General features: G+C 38.5%; 1 protein-coding gene across 11 annotated transcripts in view; it reads left to right on the top strand.

Annotated features, from left to right (window-relative positions):
• gab1 (GRB2-associated binding protein 1) overlaps positions 1 to 22307 on the top strand; it is a 178125-nt gene that overhangs the window by 130524 nt on the left and 25294 nt on the right. For 7 of the 11 annotated variants that reach the window (XM_052010238.1, XM_052010240.1, XM_052010246.1 and 4 more), the window contains exons 3-7: positions 3252 to 3474; positions 10905 to 10991; positions 14860 to 15467; positions 16939 to 17021; positions 20355 to 20658. In XM_052010238.1, the coding sequence (XP_051866198.1) occupies positions 3252 to 3474; positions 10905 to 10991; positions 14860 to 15467; positions 16939 to 17021; positions 20355 to 20658 (1305 nt within the window). The remainder of the gene's footprint in view (positions 1 to 3251; positions 3475 to 10904; positions 10992 to 14859; positions 15468 to 16938; positions 17022 to 20354; positions 20659 to 22307) is intronic. The other 4 variants (XM_052010247.1, XM_052010248.1, XM_052010242.1 and 1 more) reach the window with 1 other exon arrangement.

Genomic DNA, 22307 nt, shown 5'->3' with positions numbered 1-22307 from the left:
ATTGAAGATCATTAGAAATAGATAGGTGGGGATAATTGGGGGGTGGGGGTGATTTGTATGGAGGAGAGGGAGGGAGCATATATAACCAAATCCCAGAGGAAAATGATAGTGGGTTAATCTGAACACAGTAAACCCAGCTGTATGTATGATTGCTTGTGAGAAATGGGTATTAATGCACATGAAAGGACAACATAACCTTAAGCAAATGTTAATTGGAGGAATGGTTGGGAATGTGCTAATCAGGAACAAGAATGTGGTGAGACAATCAGAACACAACTAAACTCAGGATGAAAATTAATTTGGTAATGGGTATAAAGTGTGCAGAAAGGAAGGAAAGAGTTACCCATATGTAGCAGGGACAGCTAGAACATGAAATAAGTTGATGCAGTGGCTGAAAGTAATGTACATAAAGAACTAATTTTTATAGAAATCCTCCAGTATTAAAAATAGTCCAAGTAGTAGTCCAGCTGCCCCTCAGCTCCAGCAACCTGGGTTCAGTCCTGACCTCCAGTGCTATCCATGTGGAGTTTGCATGTTCTCCCTGTATTATATGGATTTACCCTGGGTGGACCAGCTGGTTGGTAGATTAATTGGTTACTGTAAATTACCCTGAATGTAGGGGGGCTGTAGGACAATCTGAATGGAGTCAGTGGGCCTATGAATGGGAATAGGTTACAGGGAAAATAAATGGGTTGATGGAATTGTTCTCAGTGCTGGCATAGACTCGCAGATCTAAATGGCGTACTATGTTTATAAACTATGAGGAATGTGGAATAGCAACAAGAGTTTGCTAAAGATCACCAGGTCACTAGGAGAATAACTTGGCCTATGGATAGAGTTTTTGAGAAACTCTGATAATAGTTTAAATTTAAATACAACTTGGGTTCCCTGAAGATTAGGTGTGCGAATTGGGAAATGTGATACATAGCTGATTCATGACTGAAATATGCAAGGAGCCCACAAGAGCTGGTGCATCATCAAGGTAGGGAAAGTCTTCCTTTCCCTACCTTGACACCCCAATACATTTTTCAGCCAGTGTAATAGTTTTGAAGGATGGTCCCTGAACCATTTCATGACTATTGACTCTTGAAACCTAAGGAGAGTTCACAGTAGAACGCAAATATCAGAATGGACTATTTGGTGGCAGATGAAATTTGGTGTGGTTAATGTAAATTATTGTATGTAGGAAAGCAAAATGGACAAAATCCATGAATCATATTAAAATATGCAAGGAGGAAAGGGTTGGTAGACTCGAACCTCTACATTTCTAGAAAGTTTGGAGAAGCAATCCCCAAAGCTGGAAGAATGTCAACCATACAGTCAAAACAAGTCAGGGGCAGTTTGATCTAATCACACCTGAATAATAGGTCAGCTTTGTTCAAAATAGGAGGGTTTCAAGCATTAGAGGAAGCACAAAGAGGAACTATGCAGCTAATTCTGAACAAGAGAGGTCTAGGTTGTGAGAGAAAAAAATGAATGATTTGGGTTCTTTAACCTTTCGCAGGTTTGTCTTGAGAGAAATCCTACAGAAATAAACAAGTTACAGAACAGAAACAATCTAAAAGTCAAAATGGGAATGCACAGGTTTAAACTAGTGGAATATAATTTTACTGCTAATAATAGAAATTTTGTCCTATCACAGAGCTCAACATTTTGAATGGACATTGGGGAAGAGCAAGGAAAATCTATAGAAACATTTAAAACAGAACAATTGATGTTACAAGGGTTAAGGGTGGTAGGGTAGTTGTTGGGTGAGGGATGATTGATTCATGCATTGTGTCTTTTGAAATGCATGGAATAATATGAGGTCAATAGATTTCCTGGATCCTTCCTAGCTATTCCAATTTTATTTGTCTACTCCGCAGCATCAGCGGAAGTAGTACATAAATTTGATCTAAAGGTCTAATTTTCAGCTGTTATCTAATATATAAAAAAAATCTATCCAATTTAGGAATAATTGTGTCACCAACAAAAAGCCTAGATCCCTAGCCAGTCTCCTGTTGTTTTTCTTGTTTATTTTGATTCTTTATTCAAGATTATCTACAAAGAATTTGTTTCATTAATTGATGATGTGATGTGAGTCATTGTCATCATTCTTTATATCATGTGAATTATGTTGGCAAGAAATGCTAGCATGTTCACGTAAAGGCTTTAAAAAGTTGCTAGTGCAAGATATGCATTATAATGTTTGCTACTGCCTCTATATTTTCATCTGTAAATACCTGTAGGCAGTTGTTTTTGTCTATTTGAGATTTTGTTTTCCAATGGAATTTTTTCCAGCTGGCTAACTGCAGTGTGCAGGGAGATATGGAGTCAAGATCGCTTGAAAAGTTTCTGTACTCTATCAATTATTTTTTAATGTTCACATTATTATTTTAATCTGAAAGATCACCATCATTGTCTTACTCCAGTTTATGAGAATGTAGTTCAGAGGTGCTAAAGGAGATTACAAAATGCTGTGGAATTTAGTGTTTCTACAATGACTATTTCTTAAACTGCAAAATGTTTCTGAAAGTGCAAAGGGAAATAGTTTAAAGCTGGGAGACACAATTTCTTACGTTTTTGAGTCCTAGAGCTGTACAGCACAAAAACATGCCCTTCAGCCCAACTTGTCCATGCCAACCATGATGACTATGTTAAACCCATTTACCTGCATTAGTCCTGTATCCCTCTACTCCTTTCCTATCCAAGTACCTGACCAAATGCCTTTTAAACAATGCATCTGCCTCAGCCACCTCCTCTGGCAGCTCACTTCATATAACCACCACCCACTGTGTGGAAGAATTTGCCTCCCTAAGATCTCCTTTAATGTTCTCGCCTCTCACCTTAAACCTATGCCTACTAGTTTTGGACTCCCCTACCCTGGGAAAAAGACTCTTATCATCTACACTATCCATGCCTAATGAAAGTTTTAGTGAATTACAGCAAGGTTGTTCTGCATGCTGCCCATAGCATTGAAGCACACAGTACCATATAATTAATTTTAACACATCTGTTGTAATTTTACACACAACATGCAATTTGGTAAAGTTTTCAGAAGATTGGAATGTTTGCTGAATACAGTGCCACAATTTGAATTTGACTTCCAAATAAACTGTAGAATGGTCAATTCTGTTAAGTAGTAAATATCAATCTGCCCTGTTTCAAATCTGTGCAATTAAAAATTGAACTGAATTATTAAATGGCCATTACTTTTTGGAATATTTTAATTTTTTTATAACTATTAATAGGCTCTTTTTGTCACATTGCAGATGCTGTTAAACCATCCAATCCTTCTGGCACTGCCATGACTGAGGTACCTCTTTCTGTTAATACTACACAACCCTCCGTGCGTTCAGCAGTTTCCATGGGCTCACTACCTCCCCCATATCAGCCAATTAGTGTGCGACATCTGGAGTCTTTGTCCAGCCAAGAAGATCCACAGGATTATCTATGGTTAGCCAACTGTGAAAGTAAAAAGCCTGAACCCACCAGGTAAGATGAGTGTACTGTTCTGTTCACTAGTACTGTTCACTAAGTGTATTGATGCTAAACTACTTGATTGTTAAAATCCTGAAATGACGTAACAATTTTTATGTCTGGAGTATCATTCATTCTAAACAGGATTGTAAATTGAATTACTTATCATTGGGTTTGATGATTTTACAGTAATTTTTAATGTATTCTTTGAAAGAGCTGCTAATTTTGGAGGATAGGGCATTTAATTTCCAGAATTTACTTAATCAAATAGGTTGGACAAGCTCATCAGTGAGAGGAAGAGATTACATTTTGAATAATATTATTCTTCCTATTTCTCTGCTTTTCACTTCTATTAAACTTAATTCCATTTTCCAACTGAATAAAATTGTGAAGAAATACTGAAAAATGATAGGTAGTTGGTTAACTTAAAATGTAGTGAAGAGACCAAAGTGACAGTGTTAAAGAGATGCTTGCTTGGCTAAACTAGAAAGCAAAACTGTCTTCACTTTGCCTCTGTTCAGTTTTTGAATCTTTCACATAATTACTTCTAAGTTCTGCTTTTTCCCAATATCTGTTCCTCTGATTACCCATTTTCCTTAATTCAGTTGTGTAAGGGATGAATAGAGGCAGGATGAAGACCATTTTATTTCTCAATTTTGCAATCCATTTTTTAGGCAAACCCGCTAGGTAAACAACCCAGCCCATTATTTCATCATTTTAGATTCCTCACCACATTTTACATGTTATAATCAGGCTACAAATAAAGTATATTATTGCAGCATATCAAACATAAAATTGAAAGGTCACTTTCTAACTATATTGGAATCACATTCTTGTGGAAATTAAAGCCTATTAAATCCATTTGGTCTAATCCTGTCATATCAGTAAAGCAAAACACAGCATCTCTTTCATCTGAATTATGTAAACTTATCAGTCAAAACGGAGTCCAGATATAAGCTTGCCCACAACAGCACTTTCTCCTGTTTTTCCTTCCAGTCCAGATCTGTATATGAATGAAAAGACTTATCCCAGCTGGGCTTGCGAGTATCAACAAATAAAGCAGATTAGAAGTGGAAAGTGGAAAAATTGCAGATGCTGGAAATGTGAAATAGAAACAGAAAATGCTGGAAACATTCAGCAGACCAGGCACCTTCAGTGGGAAGAGAAATATTTCAGGTCAAAACTTTGATAGCTGGTCACACTTCCTGCTGACCAGACTCATGCCACTTGAACAATCCGGCTCCACTGTGATACACAGGTACCAGTGGACTGCTGAATGCTTACAGGCTCCTAGATGAGTGATACTCTGGCCTTTCCTAAAGTGTCTCGGTCTCTGCCTCTGCCTCTCCCTCTGCCTGGGACTCCTGGAGTGTGGCTTGGTGAGGAAGTGAATTTGGTGCATATTGCCCAAAATATCAACCAGCAAGTCAAATGCATTTTGGGCAAGTGATTAAATGAAGGCAAGCTGATCCCAATTAATTTCTAATATTTTTGGATGTTTTACGTCAACTGCTTCCCACCTAGTGATTGGCATGGAAACCCTGTGATGTTTCTCAATTATGACCTTTATTGGGTCAAGTACAAGGCCACTCTAAATAAGGTCACAGTCAAGAGACATGGGAAAATTTCCGTCATTCAATTTTTAAAAAGTAGGTGATGTCCTGAGGCAGTTAAGGGCAGATCTTGTGACCTTCCTCACATGCTGATGACTGAGGGTTATGGAGTGTGGTGTTGAGTTGGCTTGCTGTATTTAGTTAGGAGTGTGGTAGGCTCACCAATATTTCCTAAGTGTTGAATGTTGCAACCTCCGTTACAAGGCGAGTAGCAGGCAGGCACTGGATTATTTGATTTACCCTAGTAACTGCAACCAATACTCATCAAATAAGTGGAGCACAAAAAAAACCACACACACACATACTTTGGGAACTGAGACAGAGGAGTCAAATTTGGGGAAGGAATGTGGGAGAAAGAGTCAAGGTTAAGTAGTGGGTGCAGTCCTTTAGCAGAATGTGGCAGCTGCTTAAAATAAATTAAGAAGACAGCAGAGGTCACTTGGGTCAGGGTAGAGTGAATCAGCACTTGGTAGACATTACATGGTGAAAAAGCTAGATATAAAAGGAAGCTGGAGAAATGAAAGGGAGATGTGAGAGATTAGACTAAAGGACTTGAGACAGTTTGAGTCAGTATGTCTCCTTTGACAGAAACTCCAGTGTAATAGAGAGAGAGTAGAAAAACATTTTAATATGTAGTTACTGTCATGGGTTTGCATCACTAAACTATCTGTAATTCTGAATATTATAATAACTGTTTCCACCTCAGTTGGCCTACTTCTGTAGTGCACATTTTGAAATTTTTTTTGAAAAATAAGAGAAAGGGATTTGAAGCCACAAATAATAAAGTTTGCTCATTAACCTAAATTCCATTAAATTCCTTTGGCCTCCATGCAGAATATAATTTTTAAGGTGGTGAGATTCTTAACAATTGACTTAACAAAAAAAGGAAAAAGAAGGCTTGATTAATTAGTAATATTATTGTAAGAGAGGATATGTCCTAGTGGTAGCAGGAGTCACATACAGGTAATTTAATGCAGAATTATAACAAGTGTTCAGTGAAGTGAAGAATACCCTGAATGCTTTTGAAAATAGAGAGATAAATGGCATGTTGTAGGTGCATTGGGAGGAGAATAGCACAGGAAAGTTGGAACAAATTTACACTTCCTCTTGCACTCATAGTATTTTGCAGACAAGAAACTATGTTTTGTATTGACTGTTATAAAAGAAGGCAAATGCAGCAGCCAAATTATACACATTTGAGGTTTCTAATTACAGCAGTGAGATAAATAACCAGTTAATCCATGATTGGTAGCATTGATTGAGAGGCAGAAAATCCTCAGGCAATAAACATTGCTCTTGTTCCTCTTCAGACTGACGCAGAGTGTCTTTTATGTATGCTTCAACAGTCAAGCAATGATCTTGTGAAAGGCTCCCGATAAATCAGTCATCCTTCATTACAGCACTGAAGTGTCAGCCTAGATATGCATTGAAGTTCTGGAGCTAGGTTTGTAAACATGTCCTACCACTAAACCAGACTGCTTAGAGCCCCTGGTAATTTATTGTTTGGCCTTGGTTAAAGTAGCAGAAAAAGACAGGGTGGTGGGTGCTTGGCATTCAAGCAATAACCTGTACAGAAGTATGGATTGTGCCTGCATGGTCATTTCATTTCAGTACGATGGAATGAAGTCAACATGTTGAAACCGATTTGGCAAAACACTGCTGTATCAGTGGAGGTTGGCAAGAGATACGATGATATAAAATTTCCTAGGCTGAGGGACCATTGAAGAGCCTGAGGGAATTTATTTGTTAAGATATAAATTGTTATCCCACCGCCAGTCACATCTTCCCTTTCCCATCCCTTTCTGCTTTTCTCAGGGACCATTCTCTCTGTGACTCCCCAGTTTGCTCATCCCTCCCCCTTCCCAGGCACTTTCCCCTGCACCTGTCCCTACACCTTTTCCCTCACCACCATCCAGGGACCTAACCAGCCCTTCCAGGTGAGGCAGAGATTCGCATGTACCTTCTCCAACCTCCTTTATTGCCTTCGGTGCTCTTGATGTCGCTTCCTGTACATTGGTGAGACCAATTGCAGACTTGGCGACCATTTGCCGAGTACCTGCCCTCAATCTGCCTTGTCCATCCGGAGCTCCTGGCTACAAGCCATTTTAGTTCTCCTACCAATTTCCATACTGCCCTATCGGTCCCTGGAGTCCACTGCCAGGATGAGGCCAAATGCAAACCAGAGCAACATATTCCCCTTTGGTAGTCTACAACCTGACAGCATGAACATTGAATTCTCCAATTTCAGGTAACCTGCTCCCCCTCTGTCCCTTTCTTCCTCCTTTTGATCTACTCAGATCCTCCCTCACACATGTTTCTTTCCCTTACCCCACCTACTCTATCTGCCCATCTCCCACACACTCCTCCCACTGGGTCCCCACTGTTCCCATCTCTCTCTCCTACCTTTCTTATTTGGTTCCATCATCTGGTGGCCTTGGTTGCCTCCACCTATCACCTCCCAGCCTCTTGCTATTTCCACCCTTCCCTACCCCATCTGACTCCATCTTCTAATCAACAAACTGCTGGAGGAGCTCTGGGTCAGGCAGCATCAATGGAGGGCAATAGACAGTTGACTTTTCAGGTTGAGATCCTTCATCTGGATTGAAGGAGTAGAATGGAGATAGCCCATATAAAGAGATGCGGGGGAGGGATGGGGCAAGAGCTGGCAAGTGATAGGTGGATACAGGTGAGGAGGGGGTGTCCATATTCCATCGGCCAATCATCCCCCCTCTCCCCCCATTTCCCTCCATTTCAACTGTCCATTTCCCTCCACAAATCCTGCCTGACCTGCAAAGTACCTCCAGCAGCTCATTTTTTTGCTCCAGATTCCAGCAGCTGCAGTCACTTGTGTCTCTGATGTAAACTGTTTCGGCTTCAGTGCACAAGAATATTTGCTGTGTAATCTTGCTTTCAGAAAGGTTTTAAGCTTTTATTTTGGAATTGCCTTCTGATCAGTTTTATTGTCCTTTGAGACACAGGAAGAAACATAAAATAATGGAGCAGGAATAGGCCTTTCAAACTCAAACCTGCTCTGTGAGACCATTATATCCTTCAATTACGATACCAATTCTGCTGATGTGATTTTTTTTTTCTGATGAACCTTTGGACAGTAAAGTTTCAGAATTGCATTGGATTCCTCAGAATCAATAGCTTTCATGACAATTATATTCTATTATTTTGAATCTTTTATTGCTTAATGCATGGAACTAATATTTCAAAAGACAATTTAGCAATCCATCTTTATTGAATTCTCTCACAAAGTTAAACATATGACAGCAATTTGGTTAAAAACTACCAAATCAACTAAAATGGCCAATATCAAAAATATAACCTGGAAATGGATTATTTCTAGATTTTCCCTGTATTTGCTAACTACCTATTTCGGCACAGCCTGAAGTTTCCACAGGAAAGTTGGTTCCTCATGTAACTGCCAACATTTTCTTCCATTACTATAAGGAAATACAGACTCCTGCACAAGCTGCATAAACATAAGTCATAAGTTTCCTCACTATTCCAATCACAATCCAACTTTAAACTCATCGTGAAGTCCAGGGTGAACAATGCTTTTCCTATAATTTCCCATCTGTCCACTAATTATGCATTGGGTTAAACCTGGTGCAGATTAAGCAATTACTTTCAGTTCAACATGGAGGAGGCAGATAGGTTTCATGTAATTTACGTTATTTTGGATTCATTTGCCAAATTTAAATGTTTAATCATTTTCAAGGTTTACATTTTAATAATTTTAATATGCTTAATTTTTAATAGGTTTGAATGTTTACGAATGTAAAAGTGATTTACAAACCGTGAAAGCTGTTTGACAGCTGATTCAGCTGGGGGTGGGTGAGAGGAATGGCGGGGAGTTGAACTGGCTGTCAAAGTATTTCCCTGAGATTTGTAATTGGATGGCCCTATGATGCACAGGACCTTGCAAGTGAGTTTGGAGTTAGCATGATTGAGGAGGTTCTTGCCAGGGGATGTACTCAGGCAAGCTTGAGTTCAGCAACTCCAAGCAACTGGAGTCCTCGTCTCTGTAGCCATTTCTTGGGCAACATAAGATGAGGCCCCATCTCTGGACTGCCCTTATTGCCTTTGATATCTTCACATTTTTTTTTAATGTTACTGATCAGAGAAATAGTGGGAAAAAAATATTTTTTTAAAAAATTGATTTAAATTAAATACATTGAAAATACATTCAACTTGTGTAAATTAATTGAAAATTAATATTAGATGTTAGGAAAATCCTTGCTTTTTAAATGGAGATTGGTGATCTTATTCAATCTAATGAGCCATCCATTTAATCTTAAGACTTTGAAGAACCTCTGGACTGAGTGATGAGTCCAGGAGCAAAACAAGAGGTCAATGGTTGGATGATATAATGGGAAACAAGGAATAGTTGATAATTGAGCTAGGTTGGCCTATGTAGCTCCATATTCATGCTAATTGCTTATGATCTGATTTTTAAATGTTGCATATTGAATTCTGGCTAAATGATCATGCAAACTAAATGCCCCTTGTGGCAAATATCATTTAATCATCCATTGTAATTAGCAGCATTAGAAAGATCATTTGTTTTAACAACCAAGTTTGGATTTTACAGGGATATTTTCAACTTTCTCAGTGTGTCATTTTCCATGTACAATGTGGGGAAGGAAACTAATGATCAATACAATGAAGCCCCATGTTAAGTATGCATTGTATGCTTCATGAATTCCCAGGTTGTATGGCACTTCCCATTCAAGAATAACTTGCCCCCTATTTTGTTTTACCAGGGAACGGACCTTACAAGATGTAATAAAATCAAAATCATTTGTAATGAATACTTTACATTCTGTTGCACAAGGCAAATTATATTAGTCCCCAGTGTGACTTCCATCTACTCTCAGAAAATCATTGACCTATTTGTAGCAAAATCGAGATTTGCATTTTCACTTTTTCTTTTAGCCCTGGTTAAAACTGCTAAAGTTGAGTAGTTTTTACTGTGGCTCCATACCTACTTGGATGTTTGTCAAAGCTGCCCCACACAGAGTTACCACAGAATCCTTATGGATACATCTCAAAGGGCTTCCTATAAAATGATAGAAGAAAGGCCTCTTTTGCTACTCATTAAATCCACCATGTCTGTTGGATCATCTCATCTTATCAAAGTGAGAAGATAAAGCTATTATAGAATTTACATCAATAAATTAGTTTTCTTTCCACTTGTTCTTTTTGACCATCTCTGAATCTATCATACCATTTCAAATCTAGGCTGAGACATTAAAGGCTGAAACACTATTTTGCAGTCAGAATCTTTCTTGTAAATTATTACATTTCATTGCATACAAATTTTTAATTCCAATTTTATCTTCAATAAAAATGATAGAATAACATTTACAAAATAAATTGATTTCCATTAGGTGTATTTAGGCTCTTTTACACTTTTCAAAAAAAACATTAACCTTGTGAATGTCTGCACTTTGGTCACTTACATTTGAAGGGAAATGGTAGTAAGAAGGCCTACTGATGCAAAGCAACCAAGTTAATAGTATGTGTGATGTTCAGTTTGAAACAAAAAATACACCAGCTATTCATATCTTTGTGCTTAAGTTGATTTATATGCTGAACTATACATAAACTTGATGCCAATTATAATGACAATACAAAAATATTGTAGATTGCTTGAATTTTGTAATACACTGCTTTAATTCCTGCTGCACTTCAGTGGAAGATGGCACTTCCATGCAGGCAAATGTTTCTTTTTGTTTGCGTTCTTTGCAACACTCATCTCTGTAATTAGATATTGCCGAGCTTTTATGTTGTCACCTTTCATTTGCTTTGTTTGTGAATTAGCCATGCATCATCATTTGCCACAGAAGAGGGGGACGAGTATCTTTTGCTGGAAGATTTTGAGAGCAAAAAGCATCCGTTTCAGATTCAGTGAGTTTTAATAAACAGTAGATGGGTCTATAGTGAAAACATAGGCTCTTCTGCAGTTCTTAGTATTACAGAGTTGATCTGTGTGAAAGAATTGGTTTGGCTTTCCATTCTGCAAATTGCACTGTTGCCACTGCTTGAATCTAACCATAATATATCAGCTTCCAACTAACCCTGTGAAGCATCAATAATGGAATTTGTGGGAGATGGCAAGTTGTGGGCCTCTTGCTTGGTGAATCCTGAATCATAGCTGTAAGATTGCATGATGGTACTCATTTCTTAATCAAATGCTCTCCAATGTAGACCCTTTGGATAATTTTCACATGCTCTTTCCCATTGTATTTGTTGAACTCAATTGTAATCTGAATTGATTCTGACTTTAATATTTTGGTTCATTCTAGACATGGCAAAATTAAATGTAAGGCATGTCTTAATGTTGCAGTGTGATTGAAGTGATTCTCTAGGATGAGGTATCAAGTGAGTTAACTTTGAATGTTAGTTGAAAAAAATGTCTCCCGTACCCTTTATCGTAGTTAATCATAGTTGACAATTCTCATAAATATATCCATATACAAGTAATTACTGTAATGTATCTGAAAACCATATATAATGTGCACCCAGAGTGAGAGGAGGCTTCCCGAGCCAACAAATCACAGTGGAGATTCAAAAGAAGTAGGTCCTGAAAGGCTGGAAGTTAGAGGTAAAAGCAGTGCATTGTGGTTTGGCTTTGTGTTGTGCATATTAAAATATATTTGAAAATGAGTTTGTTCAAGAACTACTGTTTGTAAGAAGAGAGGTTCTGAGATGATAGAACTTGGTAACAATACATGTCTATATATTGTATATATTTATGCTGTGGTTGGTAACTTGTTCTGGTTATGGCAACATTACTAACAGGTTATCCATTTGATTTAAGGGATTTTTCTTTCCCTGTGACTTGGGAAATATCAATAGTGAAATGCTGCATCATGATTGTGACCACGTTGCAGAATTTCATTTAGATTCAGGACCGATTTCTGTTTGTTTGGATTGAAACATGAGCAAAAGGATAATACTACAGATACTGAAATAACAAACTCTAAATGCTAACAAAAAATGCAGCATATCGCTCAACATCATTGGACTGAGCGGAATAAGGTTGGAATATCGTCTGAAGTTGGCTATGTGCCCAATCATTAACTTGTCTTTTAATTCCACAGATTTTGACTGACCTGCTATGAGCTTCTGTTCAGTTTGGCAGGTGTACACATGTATTCTAGCATAGAGTTATGGTGAATTATAGAAATTTTTATTACCCTCATAAATTTTAAAATCCTTTGTTCTCATTTACTCTGTCATAGATTTGTCTGCTTGACTGAAATTTTAATTCACTGACCTTAAATGACTGTTATGTAATGTATTGGAACTCGTGGAAGGAGAACTGTGAAGACCCATGAAACTGTTGTTTACGCTAACATGTTGCAAGATTGTCACCTTTTTTAATTCTTCATTAATGATTTAAGATGTGCATTTTTATTATTGAACAACAATTATTACCTTTCAGGAGTTACTTTTAGCAAAGTATGAAAATCAATGCAAGAATGTACTGACCTATTATGTACTCTGGAATAATCTCCATGGATGGGTTCAGATACTCCCTGCAATATTGCTTTAAGAATCTGTTGCAGTGAGAAGCAGATGTTCTTGAAGCATCAGAGCCAATGACATCATTGGCAATGGTGTTCAGTCTGAAGAACTAATTGTACAACCATGTTCGGTCAAATTTATTGAACAAAAACACGTGCAAAAGTTTTATTTTTGTCTTTGAAACTATAAAAGTTTTATTGATGGTAACATTCTGGTTATCCTGTTAGATTTTCAATTGTTAAAATGGAGCTAGATTCTAGTTCCCAGTGCTTTTATCTGAGCTTCAGATAGTTTGCAATTTTTTAAGTGCAGCAGTTGATTGGCCTGAAGCAAAATTTGTTTTCAGACAGTGTGGGAAATCTGAACATGTGGCAAGTGCAGTTGATTGCAGCAGCAGACACGAGAGACTGCAGATGCAGGAATCTGGAGCAACAAGCGATCTGCTGAAGGAAATCAAATGGGTCGAGCAGCATTTGTGGGAAGGATGCAGGTCCTGGTGCAGCGTTTTGACCAAAAAGGTTGACAATTCCTTTCCTCCTCAGATGCTGTTCGACCTGCTGAGTTCCTTCAGTAGATTGTTGATTGCAGCAGGAGACTGACTTGTATCATTGTCCAGTGTAGATATTCAAATATACTTGCCAGTGGTATGTGTTTTTTTTAGATACTCACTAAGCAGCTCTTACTAAGACATGCTTTCCACAGAAAGTTACCATTGTCAGAGGATTGTTCACGCTGAGATAATGTGTTTCCTCCTGCGAGGTATGTGAGAGATGAGTTAATTTTTGTTAGCGCTACCTTTACAAGAAAAGCGGTGCAAAATGTGGTGGAGCTATGCAGAACATTGCATAACTTGGAAACCTTGGATTGAGAGGAATTTTAGTGTTCTACACTAGATTATATAAAGTAGAGCTTGTATTGATCACAGCCGATTTGCTGTTTGCTCCAAAACCTATCCCTGCATCCTACTCTGCTTTAAACGTCAAAACATTTTCCCCTGAAAAGATGCAATAATTTCTGACTAGCCCTTTCGTGATAAAAAACAATTTGCACGTCTCAACAACTGCATGAGGAAACTTCAAACTCCCTTTTATTCATAGTGACCATTTTAAATTGATAACTTCCTCTCCTAATCATATTTGCTCTATAAAACCTAAGCAAACTTTTAAAAATTGTAAATCTCTAGTGAGTCACTTCCTCTAATGTAAACAATTCCAGTGCAAATAGTCCCAGTATCTCATTTCATCTGTTTTTATTTCCTCAATTTCAAGCCAACTTGGTAAATTTGTTACGTTGTCTTTATTGATGATTTATTATCTTTATAATTAAATAATCAAATAGCATTATGCTAACCACTACACTACTATGCCTCCCCTTGAGCACTTGGCAACTGCAGCCTATGTTTATTTAGTGTCTTTAACCAAGGAATCAGCATTTTATGAAGACTCAAGGAGAACTGATGGCCAAACTAAAATCAGAGATAAAACTGATCAAAGGCTTGGTTTTAACGTGGGTATTAAAGGAGCAAGAGAGGATGAATAGTATCGGAAGGCAAGTTTGAGTGCAGGGTAAAAGGCGCACCTAACAGTGGTGCAAAAGAGGCCAGAGTCTGAGGGGTCAAAGTAGCCATAGTATTGAAGGAGATGGGGAAGTCAAGCCAACGAGCCTTTAAACACCTAAATGAGAACTTTAAGTTTAGACATGATTCAATATAGATCGGCAAAGCCAGGGGTAATGGTTGAGTGAGAACGGACGAAGAAAAGGATACGGGTAGCAGAGTTTTGGATGAGCTGAGGTTAGAGTGTCAATCTGGTTTCTCCCTGAATGTAAATTTGTTTGAAGTTGAAACGTAAAATTTCCTACCTGCATGTATTCTTTTTCACAAATTTACTTCCTCTGGTCTGCTCATTGAAGTGATCACTTGGTGTGTACTTGCAGCAGCCCCACCTTTTCTTCTGCTTTTGGTTAAATTAGTAGATGAGCATAGCATTGGCCACTGAAAGCCTGCCCTCAAACATCTTCCTCCTTGTGATTTGAAATTGTTGCTAAAGTCCAGCTATGAATTCTAATCCAAAGATTGTGACTCTGTCTACAAGAAAAGTTGGGGTTGCTGAATTGTCTGCTTGAAATTGGTTTCCACCAAAGGCCAATAATTATAAGTTGTTGATTTGCACTGATCACCGACGCCATCTTTCCAAAGGCGCAAGTGTGGGAAGCAATTTCTGAATTGTTCTGATTTGTTTTCTAGGTTGCATGCAGATTCTTCGACCAAGTCCACATCATCAGAAACTGATTGCAATGACAATGTACCTTCACACAAACCCCCAGCACCTCCTGCACCTAAACAGGCAATGAATGGCTTCTTCTCGCAACCAAGTTTTTATGATTCTCCCCCACACAGAGTCACTTCAAAGTCTACAGATTCAAGTCTTTACAACCTGCCAAGGAGTTATTCTCCAGACATAATTACTGGAACTTGTTCACTGTCAGCTGCTGATAGTGAAGGAGATTTATATGTATTTAATACACCTTCACGGATATCTGGTATAGAGAATCCAATGAGGCAGATGTCTGTTTGTTATGACATTCCTCCCACACCTGGAGGCACGTATCAGATTCCACGACCTTCTGCAGAGGGGACCCTGAGTCAAAGTTGCTCAAAGTTGGAACCTATACCAGATGTTCCTCCACCTCGCCCACCAAAACCTTCTCTATCTCATGACCGCTCCCCAGTGGACACCTACTGTGTACCTCGATCATCCTCGGAGGCTGATACCAATTACAGCGTTCCCACATCTGGCAAAACTCTTCGAAGCAATACCATTGGCACTGTGGAAGGCCACTGGCTAAGAAAAGGTCAGTTCAGTGAGTTGCATTAATAGCAGACCTTCCTCTGTTCCATCAGTTTACCTAGTGAATCATTCAGGCCCCAACAGGTCCGTTTGTCAGATGTGCTGAGACATTCAGTCTTGGCTGTGATTGAAGAAAGGTTACTCCAGTTAGTCCTGCTGGTTTGAGGTTAGTGAAAGGAAAAGTAAAAGTTTTTTTTTGCCCAGATCAATATGCAGTGATCTACAGTAGGAAATATGGGTGTATATTAGGTATGGTCAAGATTGAGCTTGATGTTATGCCCTTCATGGTTCAGTAATCTAACAGCATTCTCTATTGAGATTTATCAGTTACTAATTCGTCATTTTGAAGAATTTTGCTTGATCAATGCCTTCAAATGTGGAGGGGAAGAAAAATGTCTTTGAGGAAAGAATGTTGTCTGACATGTGAAGTAACCAAAAGATAAGGTATGAAGTTAATAGCTAGAAAATTTGAACAAGTCTGTGCGTGTCCAGGGAGATGACTCCTTAGAATACGATAAGAGGAACTCTACTATTCGGATGTATCTAGAAGCCTGTAAACTCAAATACCATTCAGATTAGCACATTAATAGTTTGAATAGCAGACTTGAAGGTACATTACAAAAATGTTTTAAATACCTTTTAGCGTTCCTTTAATAAATTTAGCCCCAGCTAATTTTGCTCTCAAGAATTACGCAAGATCATATTGTCTGATCCAGTTAAGAGCAAGCACCATCCTGCTACTAATGTAACCATAGTTCTGATGATAAATTTTTTTGGAGGGGTATATCCATTCCGTTTCACCTCCTGGATGAGTAATTTGCTACTCAGTCGGTTTCTGGTGTGAGCTGGAATTGCACTGATGTGACTCGTGTCCCTGTCCTGATTCGTTATTGCCACTAATATTTAAACAAAAAAGTTAGGTCAATATTCAAGTTCTGCTTTGTTTAGGAAAAACTTGCATTGGCAGGATGTGGCACCTAATGAAAACGGAGTTTAATAAATGGAGGTGGAGACTGAGGTTTAACTAACATTGAGTAGCTGCTACACAATTATTTATTTTGTTTCACATTTGTAATCAATTTCTTCATGACTTTGTTATCATTTAAATTAGTTCAAGATATTAACCTACATCAGTGCAAACCTTTGACAATCAGCAATTTTTGAGAAACAACCAAACTTGTAAAAATGCAATAACCTCAAACATTGAGCCTTTAAAATCTATGTATATTTTTGACTGAAACAGAAAATACTTTTTTTTTCTTGAAAATGGTCTTGTCTTTTTTTTTAAAGAGGTTAGGGAAGCTGCACTTTAATTTGTACTTCAAACTATTCATTTATTCATTTTTTGTTACATGCTTCTGTGTTTTTCCACAGTGAAACAGAATTTACACACTCTGTTGCTGGAGTTCTAGTTTCTTGCCTGAAAGAGGACTTTATTTTTTGTGACTTCACTCTTGAAACTTCTTATTTTGCAGACTGTGGTCCTCAAGATAGCTATGATATTCCCAGAAAGTTTTCAAATTCAGTAGATCTTGGGGAAGGCTTTAGTAGTTACCTAGTAAGTATATTTTAATTGTTTTTTATTAGAAATTCATCAGGCTGTATTTCATGTATTCTGTTCATAATCTAATTTCTTGTTGGAGTGGTAACTTTTGTTTTCACAAGCACTAAAACTTGCATTGTTGGGGGGAGGGGAACAGTATAGCATCGTGGCGTAGTTAAAATAACTACAAAAAAATATAGACTGTGGTCCAATTTAAGATGCTTCATATTTTCTACAGCAGTGTTGTACGTTAGCATAAATCTGTATGAAACAAGTTCCTGCACTAGTATTCCAAAATGTGGATATATTGATGTTTGCATCCCACCACATCAGTCATTGAACTTATAAACTTAGTTTAGTTAATCAAATAATTAACTAAACATGGAACAAAGAGGTGGCACATTGATACTTATTTAACACTACCTGGCAGAGTGCTGATTTGTGATCTTGGTCCACCAGTTGAAACAATGTGTTCTACCACACTTTGAAAAAGACCTCCTCTCGGGTTGAGCTGGATTGACCTGGCCCAAATTCCTGCCTTCTGCTTTCAAATTCTGCCGCCAGCTGTGAATTGCCCAAGACTCAGTGTGGAGAGGTTGCCTGCCCAGGCTGTTTGGCATGGTGGATGCAGGCCTTTGTTGGGGATCAGCAGCACCTAATCCATGGATCCTACAGTCCCTCTCATCACCTTCTGGATGTGATGGAAGCTGCTGTATTCCCTTCCTTTGCATGGCTGTGAACTTCTCCCCAGCCCAGAGATTTGGTAACAACTGAGAGGGGGGTGACAATGGGAATTCGCGAGGAGAAGGGCAGGTGATTGCACCAAGTTCCCGTCACCCACAGTAGTGCAACCAGTAACACCACCGCTCTATATCTAAATCTACAATGACCCCTTTTTGCACTGATTCAGTTAGCTCTCCCATTCCTGGAAATGCTTCCTGAGCACTAAGCAAAATACCAACATATCTGTAATCCTAAGACTACAACCACAATTACAGATTGGAGACAGTCGAAGGTTGCAGAGGGACATTGATAGGATGCAGAGCTGGGCTGAGAAGTGGCAGATGGAGTTCAATCCGGAGAAGTGTGAGGGGGTACACTTTGGAAGGACAAACTCCAAGGCAGAGTACAAAGTTAATGGCAGGATTCTGGGTAGTGTGGAGGAGCAGAGGGATCTGGGGGTTCATATCCACAGATCCCTGAAAGTTGTCTCACAGGTGGATAAGGTAGTTAAGAAAGCTTATGTGATGTTAGCATTCATAAGTCGTGGGATCGAGTTTAAGAGCCGCAAGGTAATAATGCAGCTCTACAAAAGTCTGGTTAGACCACACTTGGAGTACTGTGTCCAATTCTGGTCACCTCATTATAGGAAGGATGTGGAAGCATTGGAAAGGGTGCAGAGGAGATTTACCAGGATGCTGCCTGCTTTAGAGAGTATGGATTATGAGGAGAGACTAAGGGAGCTAGGGCTTTACTCTTTGGAGAGAAGGAGGATGAGGGGAGACATGATAGAGGTGTACAAAATATTAAGAATAATAGATAGACAGCCAGCGCCTCTTTCCCAGGGCACCAATGCTCAATACAAGAGGGCATGGCTTTAAAGTAATAGGTGGGAAGTTCAAGGGAGATATCAGAGGGAGGTTTTTCACCCAGAGAGTGGTTGGGGCATGGAATGTGCTGCCTGGGGCGGTGGTGGAGGCAGGTACATTGGTCAAATTCAAGAGATTGCTTGATAAGCATATGGAGGAATTTAAAATAGAGGGATATGTGGGAGGAAGGGATTAGATAGTTTTAGGTGAGGTTTAAAGGTCGGCACAACATTGTGGGCCGAAGGGCCTGTATTGTGCTGTACTGTTCTATGATTCTAACCAGGAAACTACTCATTTGTTGTAGAACCCCATCTGGCTACATATGTCCTTCCTTCGCCCAATGTGGCTTATGTGACTCCAGACTTACTATTGTGGTTGTCCATAAACTGTCCTCTGAGATGGCCCAGCAAGCGACCCATTTCGGGTAGAAATTACATTTGGACACTAAAACCTCAACGTGCCATCTTGTTAGTATGTGTATGTAAAATAGAACTGCACACAGATTTTAATCAGTTCTTAAATTAGTTTGCCATTTCATTATAATTCAAACAATGATTAAATTAATCAAGATAACAGAAGGGCAGTGTGATGATGCATTTGTTTTTTATTAGAATAAATTTCAAATGCTTATGAAGCGCTGCCTGTCATTAGTTCAGAGATTCAAATCAACTTTCCAAAGAAAACTTGAGGCCTTAAATTGACACAATAATGCAGCCTAAACATCCAGTGCTTAACATATCTGCAGTATGTTATCTACGGAAGGGAGGAAACTTGCTAAGGTTTTTCTGGCAGACCCCTGACCTGCACAACCCAGATGGACAACGGCAGCAGATGCATGGGAACATCCTGATCTTCAATTTCCAATCTGAGTCGCACACTATTCCTAACATAGTATCATCTCTTTGTTATCATTGGATCAAAACCCTGAAACTTCCCAAAAGCATTGTATGAATATTTCACCTTATAGACTGCAGTAGTTCAAGAGGTGGCCCTCACTACCAGGAACCAGGAATATGCAATGAGTGCTGACCTCGCCAAGAATCCGCACATTACAGGAATGAAGTTTCTGGAGAAAAAAAACTGGGAGTGAAGTGTATTACCTTTTAAATGGCTGAAATTCAAAGTCCCATCTTTTCTCCACTCCTGCATTCACTTTGGTACGCCATCCTCAATCAACAATTTCTCCATCTTGCAGTTTCTGGAAAATTAACTAGGGTCAATCATATCTAAGTCCACAGCAAGATGTATTATGTGTGTATGTGAGTCCACATTTTTTCAGAATATGTAATGCTTGGTATGGTACTAAGCCATACATATCAGAATGAATAAACATGTAATAACACAGTGTTTTTAAGATATTGGGTCACCCAAAGATCCCTGCAGCCATTGAATTATTTCTGAATAGAAGTCACAGTGTTGGCAGACAAAATGGCCAAACCCCATACTGCAAGATCCCAGAAACTGCCATAGTATAAGTGACTACCTAACAGATTTTGATAATATGGTTCAAAGAACAACTATTTGGTCAGGATATTGAAGGAACCCTCTGTTTGGCTTCAAGTAGTTCTTTTAGACCCCATAGATTTGACAACACAGAACTTCCTCACTAGTACACAAGCCCTACGCTGGGGCTTGAGAATGCTTTCTGATTTGGAGGTAAGGTTGCATGCAACTAAAACAAGCCGATACTAAGGCAAGTGTCGTTCTATTTTAAATTATCTTTTAAAATGATTAAAACTTTGTTTCCTTCTATTTCAAGCAAAAGAAGGGTATGATGCCACTAGCAAGTTTAGGTAATGAAGAAGCTGACCAGAACTATGTGCCCATGGATGCTAGCTCTCCGCCACGCCTGCAGTCAGCCAGCCACTCAGAGCCAGTCCAGGACACTAATTATGTCGCCATGACACCTAGTACTTTTGATTTCCCCACATTGGGAATGCAGGTCCCACCTCCAGCGCACATGGGTTTCAGGGTAAGCCCCAAAACTCCTCCCAGGAGACCAGTGCTTAATGCTGATTGTCAGCCGCCACCAGTGGACAGGAACCTTAAACCTGACAGAAAAGGTAAGATTAGATCAGGTCTGGTTTCATTTGTTTGTTTGCTTTTCTTGTTTAACCCCTGCTATGTTAAATATACACATAACGTAATTATGCCTTATCATAAGAAACTTTTGGTGTACAATATTTTATTCAATGAACAATCAAAATAAAACTTAAATTCCCACAATTTCAAATTTTGAAATTTTTGGTTCTCACATTTGACGTTTAAGACTTCTAAAGTGATAGAATTTGAATTTTTATTTTTACTAGAGAAGGAAATTTTAAACTAGTTAAACATTACTTACCAGATGCCCACTTGCACGATAGAAATGAGATTCAAAACTTTTTTTACATTGTATATTCAATATTAGAACGAGGTTCAAAAGTAAACAATTTGTGTATCAGTTTGAGATTTATTTTAATATATGTGAAATTAAGTTATCACCAGTACAGTGCCCTCTGCAATCACTTTTCATCTGTCTGTGACAGTGGCCTGGTCTAGAATACCTGGAAAATTATGATGCTGATCTATTTCCTGTTACAAAACCACCTTCCTTTTTAAATGCTTTTCCTTTTTAGTTATTAGTTTATGTAGCAGTTTCTTTCACAACATGCAGACGTATTTTGATTCGCTGACATAGACATTTTTGATTTTCATTGTTTATTTTCATCAATGATTAAGAAATAACATTTATTCAGTACAATTTGTTACCCATACAAAATTAGCTTGGGCTCCTTGCAGTTTTGATCATGTTATTATGTTTATTGTACTAAAACACCTTAATTGCTCTGGTTTGATTAGTGAAGTAGTTGCTTTGACAGCAGTTTTAAAATGAGGAGATGCTAAAATGTTTTGATTGTGTTTGGAATGTTACTGTACCTGATGCTTGCTTGTTTTTATACAAATTTGATGTGCTCTTATACCCGGGCCTTGAGTACACATACTGCCAAATGCTTTTATTGTGTAGCTGCTGCTGGTGGAGGATGCTGCTGGCCACATTTGTACTTAAGCACCACTTTGCACATCACACAGACTTGGGTTAATTTTAACATATTTACATCAAAATTAAGTAACAAAATGATTTTTTCATGTTTCGTTAAGGAAGTGAATCGAAGTTTTCTGCATCACTGTTGTCACTATGTTCATTTGGTATCTTGGTGCCAATTGCAGCAGGGTAGGGGAAAAGTGCTCTCTTTGCAATGCATTTGCTACATGACAGTTCAGTACTATGGGTCTGAACTCAATTCTTGATCATGGTGTTGAACACATGTTTGGAAAAACAAATTATATAATTGTATTGCTAGGTTTTTTCCACAAGTGGACACAATATCAAGATTACTGGCTTACCTTTTATTAAGATCCTAGTGACAATAATATGCACATTAAACTTTGAAGCATATGACCTAAATAGTTTGCTCACAATACTGGACTACCCACTATTCTTTCCTAGTCCTTTGCTTCCATGCAATCAGTGTTCCTGGTCTTAACAATGCCAATGATACTCAGGGTGTTGTAATGACAGTGTTGGTGATTACAAGGAAAAAGGACATGCATTTATAGAAGGCCTTTGAAGATTTTGGGTCATCTTGGACTGCTCGGAAATATATTTGAAAGAGGCTGCTAAATTTCAAGCAACAAGATACTTGCACACAGGAAGCTGCCAAGAACAGAA

The sequence above is a fragment of the Pristis pectinata genome, chromosome 2 (assembly GCF_009764475.1).
Source record: "Pristis pectinata isolate sPriPec2 chromosome 2, sPriPec2.1.pri, whole genome shotgun sequence".
NCBI classification, from domain to species: Eukaryota; Metazoa; Chordata; class Chondrichthyes; order Rhinopristiformes; family Pristidae; genus Pristis; species Pristis pectinata.
The sequence above is the reverse complement of the archived record's forward strand: the minus strand, read 5'-3'. Positions and strand labels throughout refer to the sequence as shown.